The sequence below is a fragment of the Babylonia areolata genome, chromosome 6 (genome assembly GCF_041734735.1).
Source record: "Babylonia areolata isolate BAREFJ2019XMU chromosome 6, ASM4173473v1, whole genome shotgun sequence".
NCBI lineage: Eukaryota > Metazoa > Mollusca > Gastropoda > Neogastropoda > Buccinidae > Babylonia > Babylonia areolata.
This window is the reverse complement of record NC_134881.1, coordinates 37,129,154-37,144,834: the sequence shown is the minus strand read 5'-3', so window position 1 is coordinate 37,144,834 and position 15,681 is coordinate 37,129,154. Positions and strand designations below refer to the sequence as shown.

Sequence of the window (15,681 nt, the reverse complement as noted above, 5' to 3'; positions counted from 1 at the left end):
AAGATGTGATACTATTGACAGTGCTGTGTTGTGTGTGAAGATGTGATACTGTTGACAGTGCTGTGTTGTGTGTGAAGATGTGATACTGTTGACAGTGCTGTGTTGTGTGTGAAGATGTGATACTGTTGACAGCGCTGTGTTGTGTGTGAAGATGTGATACTGTTGACAGTGCTGTGTTGTGTGTGAAGATGTGATACTGTTGACAGTGCTGTGTTGTGTGTGAAGATGTGATACTGTGGACAGTGCTGTGTTGTGTGTGGAAATATACTGTTGACAGTGCTGTGTTGTGTGTGAAGATGTGATACTGTTGACAGTGCTGTGTTGTGTGTGAAGATGTGATACTGTTGACAGTGCTGTGTTGTGTGTGAAGATGTGATACTGTTGACAGTGCTGTGTTGTGTGTGAAGATGTGATACTGTTGACAGTGCTGTGTTCTGTGCTGTGTCCAGAGCTGGCCAAGGACACCGGGAAGGAGAAGGCGAGCAAGGAGGAGAGGAACCAGCGACAGCGGCACTCCAAGACGACGTCCTCCCTGAAAACCGTTCAGTTCAGCGCTCAGTACGGAACCCTGCGCGCCACCAAGCACCAGAGACTGGTCAGTTCCTTGCCACATTCCGTCAGGCTGAAGCAAAATGTCTGTTCAAATGTGCCCTCAAAACACATGTGTACTAATCGGCTTTCATGGATGTTGAGGTGGGGGGCCATGTGGTGTGCTTGTGTGCATGTTCCTGCTTTGTCACTGACACTTTTCTTTTGTTTTGATTGTAAGTCTTGAGTACTGTGTCCTGTACATTTTGTAACCATTTTCCCATATTGATGTTAATTTTTAGTGGTCTGGGCCCATGTGTTATGGAGACAGAGTGCACTATAAATATTCATTACTATTATTATTGTTATTATTATTATTATTGTTGTTGTTGACTTTGTGTGTTTAGATACAGACACCTTTCTCTCTTTGTGTTTTCTGTTTCTTTCTCTTTTTTTGCTCTTCTGTTTTCGATTTAATTCATTTCAGAAGATGTATATGATAAATCAGACAATGAATGTGATTTCTGAACCCGTTACACCGATAAGTTAAATGAGTATTAAAAAAAAAAAAAACCCCAAAGAAGATAAAAGCAAAGAAAGATGCAGCCAAAAAGGGACAGGGAATGTTTTTGTTCTTACATATTTATGTGACAGAGTGGAGAAGTTCGGTGCGCCCTTTCTGAAATTTTTTTTTTTTTACAGACAGCGCTGAGCACTGTCAGGTCATCAGTACACTGGTCTCATTCACGGACTCTTTTCTAACCCTTGAGTGCTGTTAGAGTTCCATCCCCTCCCTCCCACCCTCCTGTTTTCTTGGTTTTTTGTTTGTTTTGGTTTTATTTTGGGGGGAACATGTTTTAATAGGTCAAAATGAAAGAAACAATTTCAGCTCGGGTTTTTTTTTTTTTCTATCTCTCTCATTCGTGCACAATTCTTTGTATGTTACCATTACCATGGACAATTGCTATGCATTTGTTTGTTTTGTTGTTGTTGTTGTTTTTGTTTTATCAGTGCTCACAAATGAATGGAGTCTTGCTCCAGTGTAGATTGTATTGTGTGCTGATACCAGTGCTCACAAATGAATGGAGTCTTGCTCCAGTGTAGATTGTATTGTGTGCTGATATCAGTGCTCACAAATGAATGGAGTCTTGCTCCAGTGTAGATTGTATTGTGTGCTGATATCAGTGCTCACAAATGAATGGAGTCTTGCTTCAGTGTAGATTGTATTGTGTGCTGATACCAGTGCTCACAAATGAATGGAGTCTTGCTCCAGTGTAGATTGTATTGTGTGCTGATACCAGTGCTCACAAATGAATGGAGTCTTGCTCCAGTGTAGATTGTATTGTGTGCTGATACCAGTGCTCACAAATGAATGGAGTCTTGCTCCAGTGTAGATTGTATTGTGTGCTGATACCAGTGCTCACAAATGAATGGAGTCTTGCTCCAGTGTAGATTGTATTGTGTGCTGATATCAGTGCTCACAAAAGTGCTCACAAATGAATGGAGTCTTGCTCCAGTGTAGATTGTATTGTGTGCTGATATCAGTGCTCACAAATGAATGGAGTCTTGCTCCAGTGTAGATTGTATTGTGTGCTGATACCAGTGCTCACAAATGAATGGAGTCTTGCTCCAGTGTAGATTGTATTGTGTGCTGATACCAGTGCTCACAAATGAATGGAGTCTTGCTCCAGTGTAGATTGTATTGTGTGCTGATACCAGTGCTCACAAATGAATGGAGTCTTGCTCCAGTGTAGATTGTATTATGTGCTGATATCAGTGCTCACAAATGAATGGAGTCTTGCTCCAGTGTAGATTGTATTGTGTGCTGATACCAGTGCTCACAAATGAATGGAGTCTTGCTCCAGTGTAGATTGTATTGTGTGCTGATACCAGTGCTCACAAATGAATGGAGTCTTGCTCCAGTGTAGATTGTATTGTGTGCTGATACCAGTGCTCACAAATGAATGGAGTCTTGCTCCAGTGTAGATTGTATTGTGTGCTGATATCAGTGCTCACAAATGAATGGAGTCTTGCTCCAGTGTAGATTGTATTGTGTGCTGATATCAGTGCTCACAAATGAATGGAGTCTTGCTCCAGTGTAGATTGTATTGTGTGCTGATACCAGTGCTCACAAATGAATGGAGTCTTGCTCCAGTGTAGATTGTATTGTGTGCTGATACCAGTGCTCACAAATGAATGGAGTCTTGCTCCAGTGTAGACTGTATTGTGTGCCACTCTTTCTCTCGCTCTGTTTGTGAGAGTGCGTGCTGGAGTATGCCTATGTGCACAAGGATATGTGTGAGTGTGTGAATGTGTGTGGGTGTGTGTGAGTGTGTTGAAATCAAAGTACCCCCCCTCCTAGCCATGCAGCCAGGTGTACAAGCAAACATGTGCATGAGGGCAAGAATAGTGACCGGTGAATACCAGCATCATATATACAGTCGCTCTTCCTCGTCATTCATCGTCATCACTGTTGTAGTTGATACCTGCTGAAGAATCCTCTGGGGATGTTTGTTTGTCCGTGAGACATTGTGGGCATTTCTCCGTGGTGATCTACACTTCAATTTGCTTAGATTCAGCACAGAAGGAAACAGTGCATACATGGCATTGGAACAAACCATTTTATTTTATTTTTTTGTTACAAGGTAAAGTTACAAACTGAATAAATTCTGGAAACATGGGATAAAAATGCTCCTTTTTTTTTTATTCAGTGCTCTGTTCATTAAGAGTATACTCTTAGACAGTCAGATGAAGATAGGTTTATAGAATGAGTTCTCTATGAGTTTCCTAGCCGTAGTGCAAAAATGAAGTTTGGGAAACAGGCACAAACAGTGATAAAGGGAAGCAACTGATCCCAAAAGTGTTGTCCACAAAACAGGGTTTGCCTCCCTTAGACCATCAGTCGTTGCTTTTTAGCCCATTGCAAAGAATGTTTCAGTTTTTTTAGTTAGCCTTATAAGTTAAGTACCTGCATGAGAATGAGAGATCTGCATGTGGCCGCAAATGTGTCAAACCTTTTCTGCCACTTCAACTTAATACAGACACTTAACTCTCAGAGGAGACAGTGAAACAAGTCCCTTCTGCAGCAGTTTCTTCGCCCAAAGAAGAGAATGGGAGAGTTGTCACTGGCGAAAATTCTGTCATCAGCAGGAGAGTTTAGTGATCCTCTTTAACCCCTGCACTGTTAAACCTCAGTGAAATGAGGTCAGTGTGGCAGGAGTTTGAAAGACAGTTTTCTACTTAACCTCCTTGAAAACCCCCACAAAATTTCACAGCTGAACTGCAGATGCAGATGTCCAGACAAGCCATAGCTCCTATAAAGGGAAGTAAAACGATAGGTTTGTGGATGACAGAGCGCTAGGGTGATATGCAGAATGCCCAAACAAGCTATAGCTCCTATAAAGGGAAGTAAAACGATAGGTTTGTTGATGACAGACTGCGGGACAGTTCAGGGATGACCCGATAAAGCGCACACCGGTGGCCTTTGAGATCCTGGCCAGTGAAGAGGAGTATATGCGGATCCTGAAGGCCATCAGTGATGTCTACGTGCGACCTCTCAAGTCCGCACTCGCCTCCAACAGGTACGTTCCTAAAACGACAGTGACATAGTTGGTGCTGGTATTTTATGTATTTTGTCGGTGCTGATTTTTTTTTATTCATTTAGTTGGTGCTGATGTTTTATGTGTATACTTTTTTTTTTCTTTTCTTTTTTTTTTGCTGCCCCATCATCTGCACCATTTCAGTGGCATTACTCCCACGCCGCTCATTTAGATTCCCCCATACACAGCCACACCCGGGTTTCGTCCATCGCAGTTCCAGCATCGGCAGTCTGCAGGGAATCATCGATGTTAGGTCGCCAGGAGGCCACACACCAGAGGAGACCCTGAACTGCTGCTGAGTCACTTCGGTGGTGTTCAGTGGTGCCTGTTCTGTTTTAACGTACTTAGGACACCACCTACTAAGCCCCCTACTAACGACAATAATGGCTTAGTCGTGGAGCCAGACTGAGTGAGCGTCCCTCCCAGAGTGGAGACCGCCACCGCGTCCCTCAAACAACAGCCCGCCATGAATCTGCCGACACTGACGACATTGACAGGACTTACCCCAAGCATGGAAGTGGAGGGGTATCGAAACTGAGGTCACCATGAGAGCAGGGCATGAAAGGCCACAGACTTTGAGACTATTTTGTTTATATTGATGACGATGAAGGAGGAGGAGGAGGAGGATGACAATGTTGCTATGGGGGTCCATTTTGGTTTGGGACTGCATGACAAGGCTGTACTCTATGCTTCCTGTCATAATGATATCCTGGCATTAACCAGGCCTGAGAGATACAGACACTTGCAGTGTTGGTCAGGTAATTAGAGCAACACACCCAAAGACGCATCCTTGAAGTGGATGACACTCGACTGTGTGGTCCCAGTCTCCCCATTTAAGCCCACAGCACACTCAACTCTGGGTAGGAGCCGGCCACGGGCCGAAAAACTCACCTCCGCTGGGATTCGAACCCGCATCCTCCCAGCTGTCAGTCCGCAACGCTAACCACTTCGCCACGGCGGCTGGTTTTTATGTTTATACTTGTTTGAATGCTAAGAAGATTTTCTTTGATATATATTGACATTGATTGATATTGGTAAAGATTGATATTGATATATGTCAATGACGACAATATATATTGATATTGATATATATCGACGACGTTGATGACGATACTTATTTGAATGCTATGAAGATTTTCTTTGATTGATATTGATATATATAGTGACAAACCCTCAGTCAGAGACCAAGCTCTAAGTGCTTTACAAACATGGAGTTATTTGCACAACAGGCTGCCTACCTGGGTAGAGCTGCCTGACAGATGCCTTTGGATGCTTATCATTTGTTTCCTGTGTCATTTAGTCAGGCTTCAGTCACATACATGCATAGGCGCAGGTGCACACACACACCCACACACACCCACACACACACATGCACACACACACACACACATGTATGTTGTTTGTTTATGCAGTGCTAGTGTTGATTTGTTTTGTTTTCTTGCGGTGAGAACGTTGTGGGGCGGTTGGTCACTGGGGTGTGTGTTCTTTCTTCCAGAGCGATCATCGGAAGTCAGAACATCCAGATCATCTTCACTGACATCATGAACATCTTCAAAGTCAGCAGGTACGGTGGATGACCATAGGTGTTGAGGGGGGTTTGGGTGGAACAGAACAGTAAGTCTTCACTGGGTGGATATGTTAGTTAGAATCACTGGGCATAACATAATACAAATCATATGAGCTTATACTGTGTGAGGCATATATTGATTGTGAATAAGTGTCCTTACTGGAATATGAGAGCAGTGTGAGGCATATATTGATTATGAATAAGTGTCCTTACTGGAATATGAGAGCAGTGTGAGGCGTATATTGATTCTGAATAAGTGTCCTTACTGGAATATGAGAGCAGTGTGAGGCATACATTGATTCTGAATGAGTGTCCTTACTGGAATATGAGAGTAGTGTGAGGTATATATTGATTCTGAATAAGTGTCCTTACTGGAATATGAGAGCAGTGTGAGGCATATATTGATTCTGAATAAGCGTCCTTACTGGAATATGAGAGCATGGTCAAACTTTGTGTTGTTATGCGGAGGTAATGCATATACTTTTTATTTTTTAATGTTGCCTTTTTTTATCAGCAGCTAACAGGTTTTTTTGGTTTTTTTAGATGATAAAGTATTCTTGTATCTTGTGGCATACATCATGGTGATGATGATGGTGGTGGTGATGATGGTAAAAAATGATGATCATGGTAATGATAGTGATTATTATAGTGATGATGGTGATGGTGAACAATATGATGATTGCGACGATGATGACAATGATGATGATGATGAATATGATGATGGCGATCATGATGACAATGACAACAATGATGATGCCAATGACGACGATGATGACGACAGTGACAATGATGACGATGTCTGCAGGGACCTGACCGAAGACCTCCAGAACCGCCTGGTGGACTGGGACTCTCAGCACACGTGCCTGGGCGACATCTTCGTCAAGTTCTGCACACGCCTCAAGGCGTACACCAACTTCACCAACAACTATGAAGTTATCCTGCGCTGTATCGAGCGCTGCAAGGAACAGTCCCCTGCATTCCGCGCATTCCTCGAGCGACACGAACGAGTGCCTCAGACAAAGATGTTGACGTGAGTTGGGGCAGGTGGTGTAGATGATTGGTACTCGGATTAGTTTACAGCAGAGAAGTATGTATCTTGTTTAACCTGATGTTGATGTTCATGCAGTTATCAAACACCACTGCAGTAATCACAGGCTACTGATCCAAATTGTTTGCTGTTGTAATATACCACGTGATGAAAGATAATGCCCTAAATGAAATTTGTCAGTGACTGAAGATTAATTTCATTCATTCTGAAATGTCTCCATTATAATAACTACTACAAGAATTGATTCCCCCAAGCTTTCTTTGTCCTAGGTCATGTTATTCATTTTGTAGACTAATGTCTTTAAAGTCAAGAGAAGTTTTACATTTTCAAAATCAATAAAGGAGGTAAACGTCTGTAAAAAAAAAATATATATATATATATAACTTTTAAATTAAAATAAGAGGCCCAGCTTTTGAGGAGTAAACAGATGTGAGAGATGGTTTTATCATTGCAGTCTTCATAGTATTCCTAGGAATTTTCTAGATGATTCTTATTTGTTTCGAACAAGTGTTCACATTTTGATAAGCTTATGTTGTGTTCTGTGTAAGTGTTTATAACACAGTTCAATTATTAGTTGTTTTTCATGTTCACTTTGTTGTTCTGTTGATCAGTTTGAGATCCTTCATCCCCCAGAGGTGTAAGGAAATCTTCATTCTTGTTAGAGCATTGGGCTGTTAGTCTTTCTTCACAGCTCGTTGGCTGCCACTTCAACGTTCACTGGTGGCTACAAGTGGTTTTTTATGTGTATCATCTTTTTTTTACCCTTCCATGTTCTGCCTGTGTGTGTGTGCACAAAGGAATTAAAGCACTAGCACCCATACACCATTTCCAGGGATGTATATCCTAGTTATGTTTGAACTTCCATGACCCTCAGAACACTGACATGGATTGTGGGATCTTTAACATGTGTGTTTGATGTTCTGCATGTGTATTCACACACGAAGGGGTGGTTAAGACACTGGCAATTCTGTGTATATGTTGACCTGGGAGATTGGAAAAAATCGTCACCCTTAATCAACCAAAAGGATGCAGCTAGGAATTCAACACAGAACCCTAGAATGGAAAGTCCCATACTGTGACTACTCAGCTTTTGTGCCTGTTAGACTGTCAAGTCTGAGGATCTGGTGTTTTTTCCTAATATAGATAGAACCATTGTGGTTTAAGGCAGAAGAATTTTCTAGTGTCCTTAATCAACATATGTGCAGATCTTCTCGTGCTGTTATCCCTTCTTGTGTTCACACACACAGAAGATCAGACATGCACATTAAATACCCTGTGATTCATGCCAGTGTTAAGAGGGTTGTGGAATCGCAGACACAGCCAGCATGCACACCCCCGTAAACTGAGGACGGGATGAAAGAGACGCCTTCCTTTCCAGACTGCAGGAGATGATGCTGACAGCCGTGCAGCGGATTGGAGACTACGTCAAGCTGCTGACCTGCTTTGAGCTGCACACGCCGCACACACACGCCGATCGTCAGGACCTGAGGAATGTCATCCACACCTTGACGGAGCTGAACCGCGGCATGAAAGAGGTCTGTGTTGGGCTGGTGATTGTTGCTTCTTCTTCTTCTTCTTATCCTTCTGCTTCTTCTTCTTCTTCTTCTTCTCCTCCTCCTTCTTCTTCTTGCTCTCCTTCTGCTTCTGCTTCTTCTTTTCCTCCTTCATCTCCTTGCTCTTCTTCTTCTTCTTCTTCTTGCTCTCCTTCTGCTTCTGCTTCTTCTTCTTCTTTTCTCCTCCTCCTTCTCCTTCTTGCTGTTCTGCTCTTTCTGCTTCTTCTTCTTCTTTTCTCCTCCTCCTTCTCCTTCTTGCTCTTCTTATCCTTCTGCTTCTTCTTCTTCTTCTTCTTCTCCTCCTCCTTCTTCTTCTTGCTCTCCTTCTGCTTCTGCTTCTTCTTCTTCTTTTCTCCTCCTCCTTCTCCTTCTTGCTGTTCTGCTCTTTCTGCTTCTTCTTCTCCTCCTCCTTCTTCTCCTTCTTCTTCTTCTTCTTTTCTGTTTTTGAACCGCAGCTCTCACATTCACTCATATATATACAAGTGGGGTTTTATGTGCTTGACCTTTTTAAACCCAGCCATGTAGGCAGCCATACTCCGTTGTTGTTTTTTTTTGGGGGGGTGTATGCTAGGTATGGTTTTGTTTCCATAACCCACCAAGAGCTCACCTGGATTAAGGATTCTTTAATGAGCGCATTTAATATTTTGTGTGTGTATGCACATAGAGGGGGTTAAGGCACGAGTAGATCTGCTGACCTGGGAAATTGGAAAAAAACACCTCCACCTTTAACCCTCCAGGCACCTTGACAGGGAGTCAAACCATGGACCATCAGATTGAAAGTCCAACACCTTAACCATTAGGCTGCTGTGTCTGTTTTGTTGTTGGTTGCAGTGTCATGGTGATATTTATCTGTGTGTGTGTATGGGGGGGGGGCTCCCTAGCATGTGTGTGTATGACAGAGTATAATGTGTGTTCATCAGTGTGTGTATAATGTGTGTTCATCAGAGTGTGTTTATCAGAGTGTGTGCATAAACATGACTGCATCCACTGGTGAATGTCTGTGTGTGTGATGCATGTCAACATGAAGGAGCAGACATGCGCCTGTCAGTTTCTTTTTATGTATAGTGGTGGCCTAGTGGTAACACATCCGCCTAGGAAGCGAGAGAATCTGAGTGCCCAGCTTCAAATCCCACACTCTATAGACATTGAGTGGTGGTATGAATGCTAGTCATTTGGATGAAAACATAACAGGTCCTGTGTGCAGCATGCACTTAGCACGCATAAGAGAATCCAAGGCAAGAAAAGGGAAGTTCATGGAGGAAGATCCAACTTGATAGGAAAAAAAAATACACTTGCAGGCAGAAAAATAAAAGGTGGTACTGTCACTGTTATGATGTGCTCTCCTTGGAGAGATTTCACACAGAAATCTGCTGTGACGAAAAAGTAAAGCAATACAATACAATGCAATTCAATGCAATGCAATGCAGTACAATACAATACAATACAATGCAATGCAGTACAATACAATACAATACAGTATGTGTAAATATATGTGTGCTTGTTGCACATGCCAGTCAATATGCTCACATGTGCTAGAATACTTCAGAGCGCATACCTTCGTTCGTTTCACCAGTTGGGAGTTTGGTACCATAATTCAGGCTGTTCACTTGTTTTATCACTCTATCAATGCAGGAAACATCTGCCTCATGTGTGTGTGTATATGAGTGAGTCACAAACACGCACCATGTAATGCTGGAAGTGGACGTCTCTGGTGTCGTGTTTCAGTGCCGAACACGAATGGAACGTGAGAGACTGCTGGTTCAGCTGACCCGTAAAATCATCAACTGTCCGGTAAGTGTGCCATCTACACCTGGCGCTGGAGAATTACGTGTGTGTCATGTGGCGTGTTCGTGTTCTCTTCGATGGTGACTAATGTTCAGCCTGTTTTTGTCTCCCATTTTGGTTGTTCGTAAAGTAATTAAGAAAACATGTATGTGTTGTTTTATGGCTGGTATATTCAGGTGAGGTCTGTGTTTAATTTGGGTCTATCGTCGTTGTGAGAGGTTGCTTTTTCCATGTTGCTGTAGCAAAATGTACATGTGACTGTATGAGTCATATGTCAGTTTTATCCCTATAAATACTTACTCAGATGTGCTTGGGGTATTTTCTTTGATATATATTCTTTTTGTAACATTTTACTATTTGAAATAAATGTTCACTTGATTATACCTGTGTGTGTTGTGTTTTTTTTTATGTAATTTTTTGCTATCCTGATCTTTTTTTTTTTACACTCTGTTAAATTTATTGAATGTTTGTATTGCTTTACATCATTCTTTTAGTGCAACAGTATTACTGTAAATAGTTATGTTTACTTTGTAAGCTATATGAAAGTGATCGCCATATCTTAGAAATGATATTTTTGTTGTTGTTTTTGTTGAATGATGTTTCAAAATGAATATCATTTGTTGTTGGTTGTCATATAGTAACAGTAGTGATACTTCCATTAAACATCTTTATACATCATGTGTTGTGGTATAGTAACAGTAGTGATACTTCCATTAGACATCTTTATACATCATATGTTGTGGTATAGTAACAGTAGTGATACTTCCATTAGACATCTTTATACATCATGTGTTGTGGTTTTGTAACAGTAGTGATACTTCCATTAAACAGCTTTATACATCATATGTTGTGGTATAGTAACAGTAGTGATACTTCCATTAAACATCTTTATACATCATGTATTGTGGTATAGTAACAGTAATGATACTTCCATTGGACATCTTTATACATCATATGTTGTGGTATAGTAATAGTAGTGATACTTCCATTAGACATCTTTATACATCATATGTTGTGGTATAGTAACAGTAGTGATACTTCCATTAAACATCTTTATACATCATATGTTGTGGTATAGTAACAGTAGTGATACTTCCATTAGACATCTTTATACATCATATGTTGTGGTATAGTAACAGTAGTGATACTTCCATTAAACATCTTTATACATCATATGTTGTGGTATAGTAACAGTAGTGATACTTCCATTAGACATCTTTATACATCATATGTTGTGGTATAGTAACAGTAGTGATACTTCCATTAGACATCTTTATACATCATGTGATATTAGATGATATGGTCGTGGGTGTTTTTTGTGAGGCATACAACTGAGTTTGAATGCACACACAGACACACACACAGACACTCACTCAGAAACACACACATGCATGTGCACACACACACACATGGGTGCATGCACACAGGACCCTCCAGTTTGAAAGTCCATGGCTTTAAGTTAACACTCAGCTGAAGTGCCTGTCGTAATCCATGATAATGATAATTATAACGATATGATGCTGATGACGATTGTGTTGCAGGCCTTGTTGGAAGCCAACCGGTATCTGATCAAGCACATTGACGCTGCTCACCTCAAACCTCCGTCCTCTGATGCCGTGGTGCCAGAGTTGAGGTGAGCACCTGGTCTGCTGGATTTTTGTTTTGTTTTTGTGTTTCATGTAAAGGTAGTAGGGGGAGGGAGAAGGGGGGTCTGTGTGTGTGTGTGTGTGTGTACGTGTGAGTGCGTGTATGTGTGTGTGTGTGTGTGTGTATGTGTGTGTGCATGTGTGTGGTGTGTGTGTGTGTGTGTGCATGTGTGTGTGTGTGTGTGTGCGTGTGTGTGTGTGTGTGTGTGCGCGCACATGTGTGTATGTGTGTGTGTGTGTACATGTATGTGTCTGTGTGTGTGTGTGTGTGTGTGTGTATGTGTGTCTGAATGTATGTATGTGTGTGTGTGTGTATGTGTGCGTGCGTGTGTGTACGTGTGTGTGTACGTGTGAGTGCGTGTATGTGTGTGTGAGCTTGTGTGTGTTTTTTGTTTTTGTTTTGTTTTTTTGCTTTTGTTTTGTTTAGTAGATAAGATGCATGACTCTCTGATGTTTGCATGGAAGGGGTTTGTTCTCACCATTAAAAAAAAACAAATTTCACTCCAGCAATGCCAGCAGTATTAATATAGTGTACTAATGATAAGTAAGGCTGATATTCACAACAAATACCACTATAGTGACTGTGATAATAACAATGATGATGATAGTAATAATGATAGCAACAGGAATGAGAGAAAACTGTCATCATCTGTAAATCTGTGATAATGATAAAGATTAATTGCTGCTGTGTGAGCCTCCATCATCAGCATCAGCATCATCATCATCATTTCCAAAAGCATCATCTCTTATCATCATCATCATCATCATTAACAATCACCACTGGTACGGTTTCAATAGATGTCAGACAAAAGAGCAATACGATATATAAGTACTTTGTTAACATAATTGTTTCTATCATTATTTTTTTCTTTTTTTTTTTTGGTCATTATTTGTAAGGAAGGTAGCAGAGTGGTTAAGATGCTCATCTGACAGTACAGAGCCCGTGAAGGTCTGGGTTCAAACCCTGCTCTCGCTCTTTCTCCTAAGTTTGACAGGAAAATCGAACTGAACATCTAGTCATTCAGACGGGACAATAAACCGAGGTCCCATGTGCGTCATGCACTTGTCACACTGAAAAGAACCCATGGCAACAAGAGTGTTGTCCTCTGGCAAAATTCTGTCGAATAAATCCACTCTGATAGGCACACAAATATATATATGCACGCACTCAAGGCCTGACTAAGTGCATTGGGTTACACTGATGGTCAGGCGTCTGCCTAGCAGATGTGGTGTGGCATATATGGAATTGTCTGAACTCAGTGACACCTCCTTGAGAAACTGGGACTGAAACATCATTATTATTGCTGCTCCTGTGTGTGTGTGTGTGTGTGTGTGTACCTGCAGGGTGTTCCAGCGTATCGCCACGCTAGGTCTGTACCTGTTCAACGACGCACTGGTGATCACCAAACGCACATCCAAACATTTCCCCTTCAGCCGCGCCGTGGAGTACACCTACAAGTTTGAGACCTCCCTCGCCCTCACCTCCATGCAGGTCATCGACATTCCAGACTCCAAGTGTGAGTGCTCTTGTGGACAGAGATTCTGTTGTTTGTTTGTGAGTGCTCTTGTGGACAGAGATTCTGTTGTTTGTTTGTGAGTGCTCTTGTGGACAGAGATTCTGTTGTTTGTTTGTGAGTGCTCTTGTGGACAGAGATTCTGTTGTTTGTGAGTGAGTGCTCTTGTGGACAGAGATTCTGTTGTTTGTTTGTGAGTGCTCTTGTGGACAGAGATTCTGTTGTTTGTTTGTGAGTGCTCTTGTGGACAGAGATTCTGCTGTTTGTGAGTGAGTGCTTTTGTGGACAGAGAATCTGTTGTTTGTGAGTGCTCTTGTGGACAGAGATTCTGTTGTTTGTGAGTGAGTGCTCTTGTGGACAGAGATTCTGTTTGTGATTGCTCTTGTGGACAGAGATTCTGTCGTTTGTGATTGCTCTTGTGGACAGAGATTCTGTTTGTGAGTGCTCTTGTGGACAGAGATTCTGCTGTTTGTGAGTGAGTGCTTTTGTGGACAGAGATTCTGTTGTTTGTTTGTGAGTGCTCTTGTGGACAGAGATTCTGTTTGTGATTGCTCTTGTGGACAGAGATTCTGTCGTTTGTGATTGCTCTTGTGGACAGAGATTCTGTTGTTTGTGTGTGAGTGCTCTTGTGGACAGAGATTCTGTTGTTTGTGAGTGCTCTTGTGGACATGATTCCGTTTGTGAGTGCTTTTGTGGACAGGATTCTGTTTGTGAGTGCTCTTCTGGACAGAGATTCTGTTGCTTATGAGTGCTGTTGTGGACAGAGATTCTGTTATTTGTGTGTGAGTGCTCTTGAGAGATTCTGTTGTTTGTTTGTGAGTGCTCTTGTGGACAGAGATTCTGTTGTTTGGTTTGGTTTGGTTTTCATCAACATTCCTGACTCTTGAGTGTGAGTGCTGTTCTGGACAGAGATTGTTTTGTTTGTTTGCTTTGGTTGTCGTGGACTTTCACACAGAGAAAATATTACTTACTTGTATTTTGTGTGTGTAAACTGCAGTCTTTCAAAGAGAGGTCATTAAATAAATGTGCTTTGCATGTGTGCAAACTGCAGTTTTTTTCACTGAGAGAACATCAAGTGGATGCATGTATGTATGTCTAAACTGCAGTTTTTCAAAAGAGAGAATATTACATGAATGCATTGTGTGTGTGTGTGTGTGTGTGTGTGTGTGTGTGAATTTCAGTCGTGAAGAATGCATTCCGCATGACGACACAGAAGCGAGAGTGGGTATGCAGCACGGAGACTTCACAACAGAAGTACAACTGGGTGGCTTTGCTAGAACAGTCCATCCGAGCTGCCATCAGCCGCAGATGAAGTGTTCACAGAGGGAAGAGAGAGAGAGAGAGACAGACTTTCAGAGACACACACTGTATGTTGACGTCACTTCTCATTGTGGAAGAAACGTTGGGGGTTTTCTGCCAAGAAACATGCCTCCGTTCATGTGTCAGGGCTTCATGCTCCTTGTGAAGAAAAGGGGGAAAGCCTGTCTCCATGCTTTGAAAGCATGTGGATAAATGTGTTATTTTAATTTCACAGGAGATTTCTTTGAAATTTGGATCACTTTCTCCACCCCCTCCTTCCAAGGACAGCTGCTTGTCCACAGTGAGGTGTTACCCGTTTAATGTATCGGTCTGTAGGACTATTTCCATGTCACGGTGGGGGGTGTATGATTATTTCCTTGTCACGGTGGGGTTTGTATAATTATTTCCATGTCACGGTGGGGGGTGTATAATTCTTTCCATGTCACGGTGTCACGGTGGGGTTTGTATAATTATTTCCATGTCACGGTGGGGGGTGTATAATTATTTCCATGTCATGGTGGGGTTTGTATAATTATTTCCATGTCACGGTGGGGGTTGTATAATTATTTCCATATCACGGTGGGGGTTGTATAATTATTTCCTTGTCACAGTGGGGTTTGTATAATTATTTCCATGTCATGGTGGGGTTTGTATAATTATTTCCATGTCACGGTGGGGGTTGTATAATTATTTCCATGTCATGGTGGGGGTTGTATAATTATTTCCATGTCACGGTGGGGGTTGTATAATTATTTCCATGTCACGGTGGGGGTTGTATAATTATTTCCATGTCATGGTGGGGGCTGTTTTGGTTTGTTACCCAGGAGCGAGTCTTGTGTTGCCATGGGTTATTTATGTGGTCTGTGTGCACACTGAATGATGGACATTGTACTGAAAGGCTAACATCTACACCGCAACTCAAAAGTACAGTGAAGGGAAGAGAAGAGAAAAAAACACCTTGGGTCTGATAGTGATTTGAATCCAGGACCTTCGCTTCCAAGGCAGGTGCTCTTTTCCACTAAACCACCACTCCATCCGTGACTGTGATTAGAAGCAGGATGCCAGCTCCCGAAAGGAAAAAAGTTATTTTAAAATTTATGTTTTGCTTTTGTCTCGGTGTGTTACTTTTCTTGAACATCAAA

General features: G+C 41.9%; 1 protein-coding gene across 1 annotated transcript in view; it reads left to right on the top strand.

The window, feature by feature from the left end:
• LOC143283394 (epithelial cell-transforming sequence 2 oncogene-like) overlaps positions 1-15,039 on the top strand; it is a 54,650-nt gene extending 39,611 nt beyond the window's left edge. The window contains exons 18-26 of the mRNA XM_076589605.1: positions 450-595; positions 3,964-4,109; positions 5,623-5,691; positions 6,500-6,724; positions 8,121-8,277; positions 10,021-10,086; positions 11,622-11,713; positions 13,071-13,243; positions 14,422-15,039. Coding sequence (XP_076445720.1) covers positions 450-595; positions 3,964-4,109; positions 5,623-5,691; positions 6,500-6,724; positions 8,121-8,277; positions 10,021-10,086; positions 11,622-11,713; positions 13,071-13,243; positions 14,422-14,552 — 1,205 coding nt within the window. The 3' untranslated portion in view covers positions 14,553-15,039. The remainder of the gene's footprint in view (positions 1-449; positions 596-3,963; positions 4,110-5,622; positions 5,692-6,499; positions 6,725-8,120; positions 8,278-10,020; positions 10,087-11,621; positions 11,714-13,070; positions 13,244-14,421) is intronic.
• The last annotated feature ends 642 nt before the right edge of the window (positions 15,040-15,681 follow it).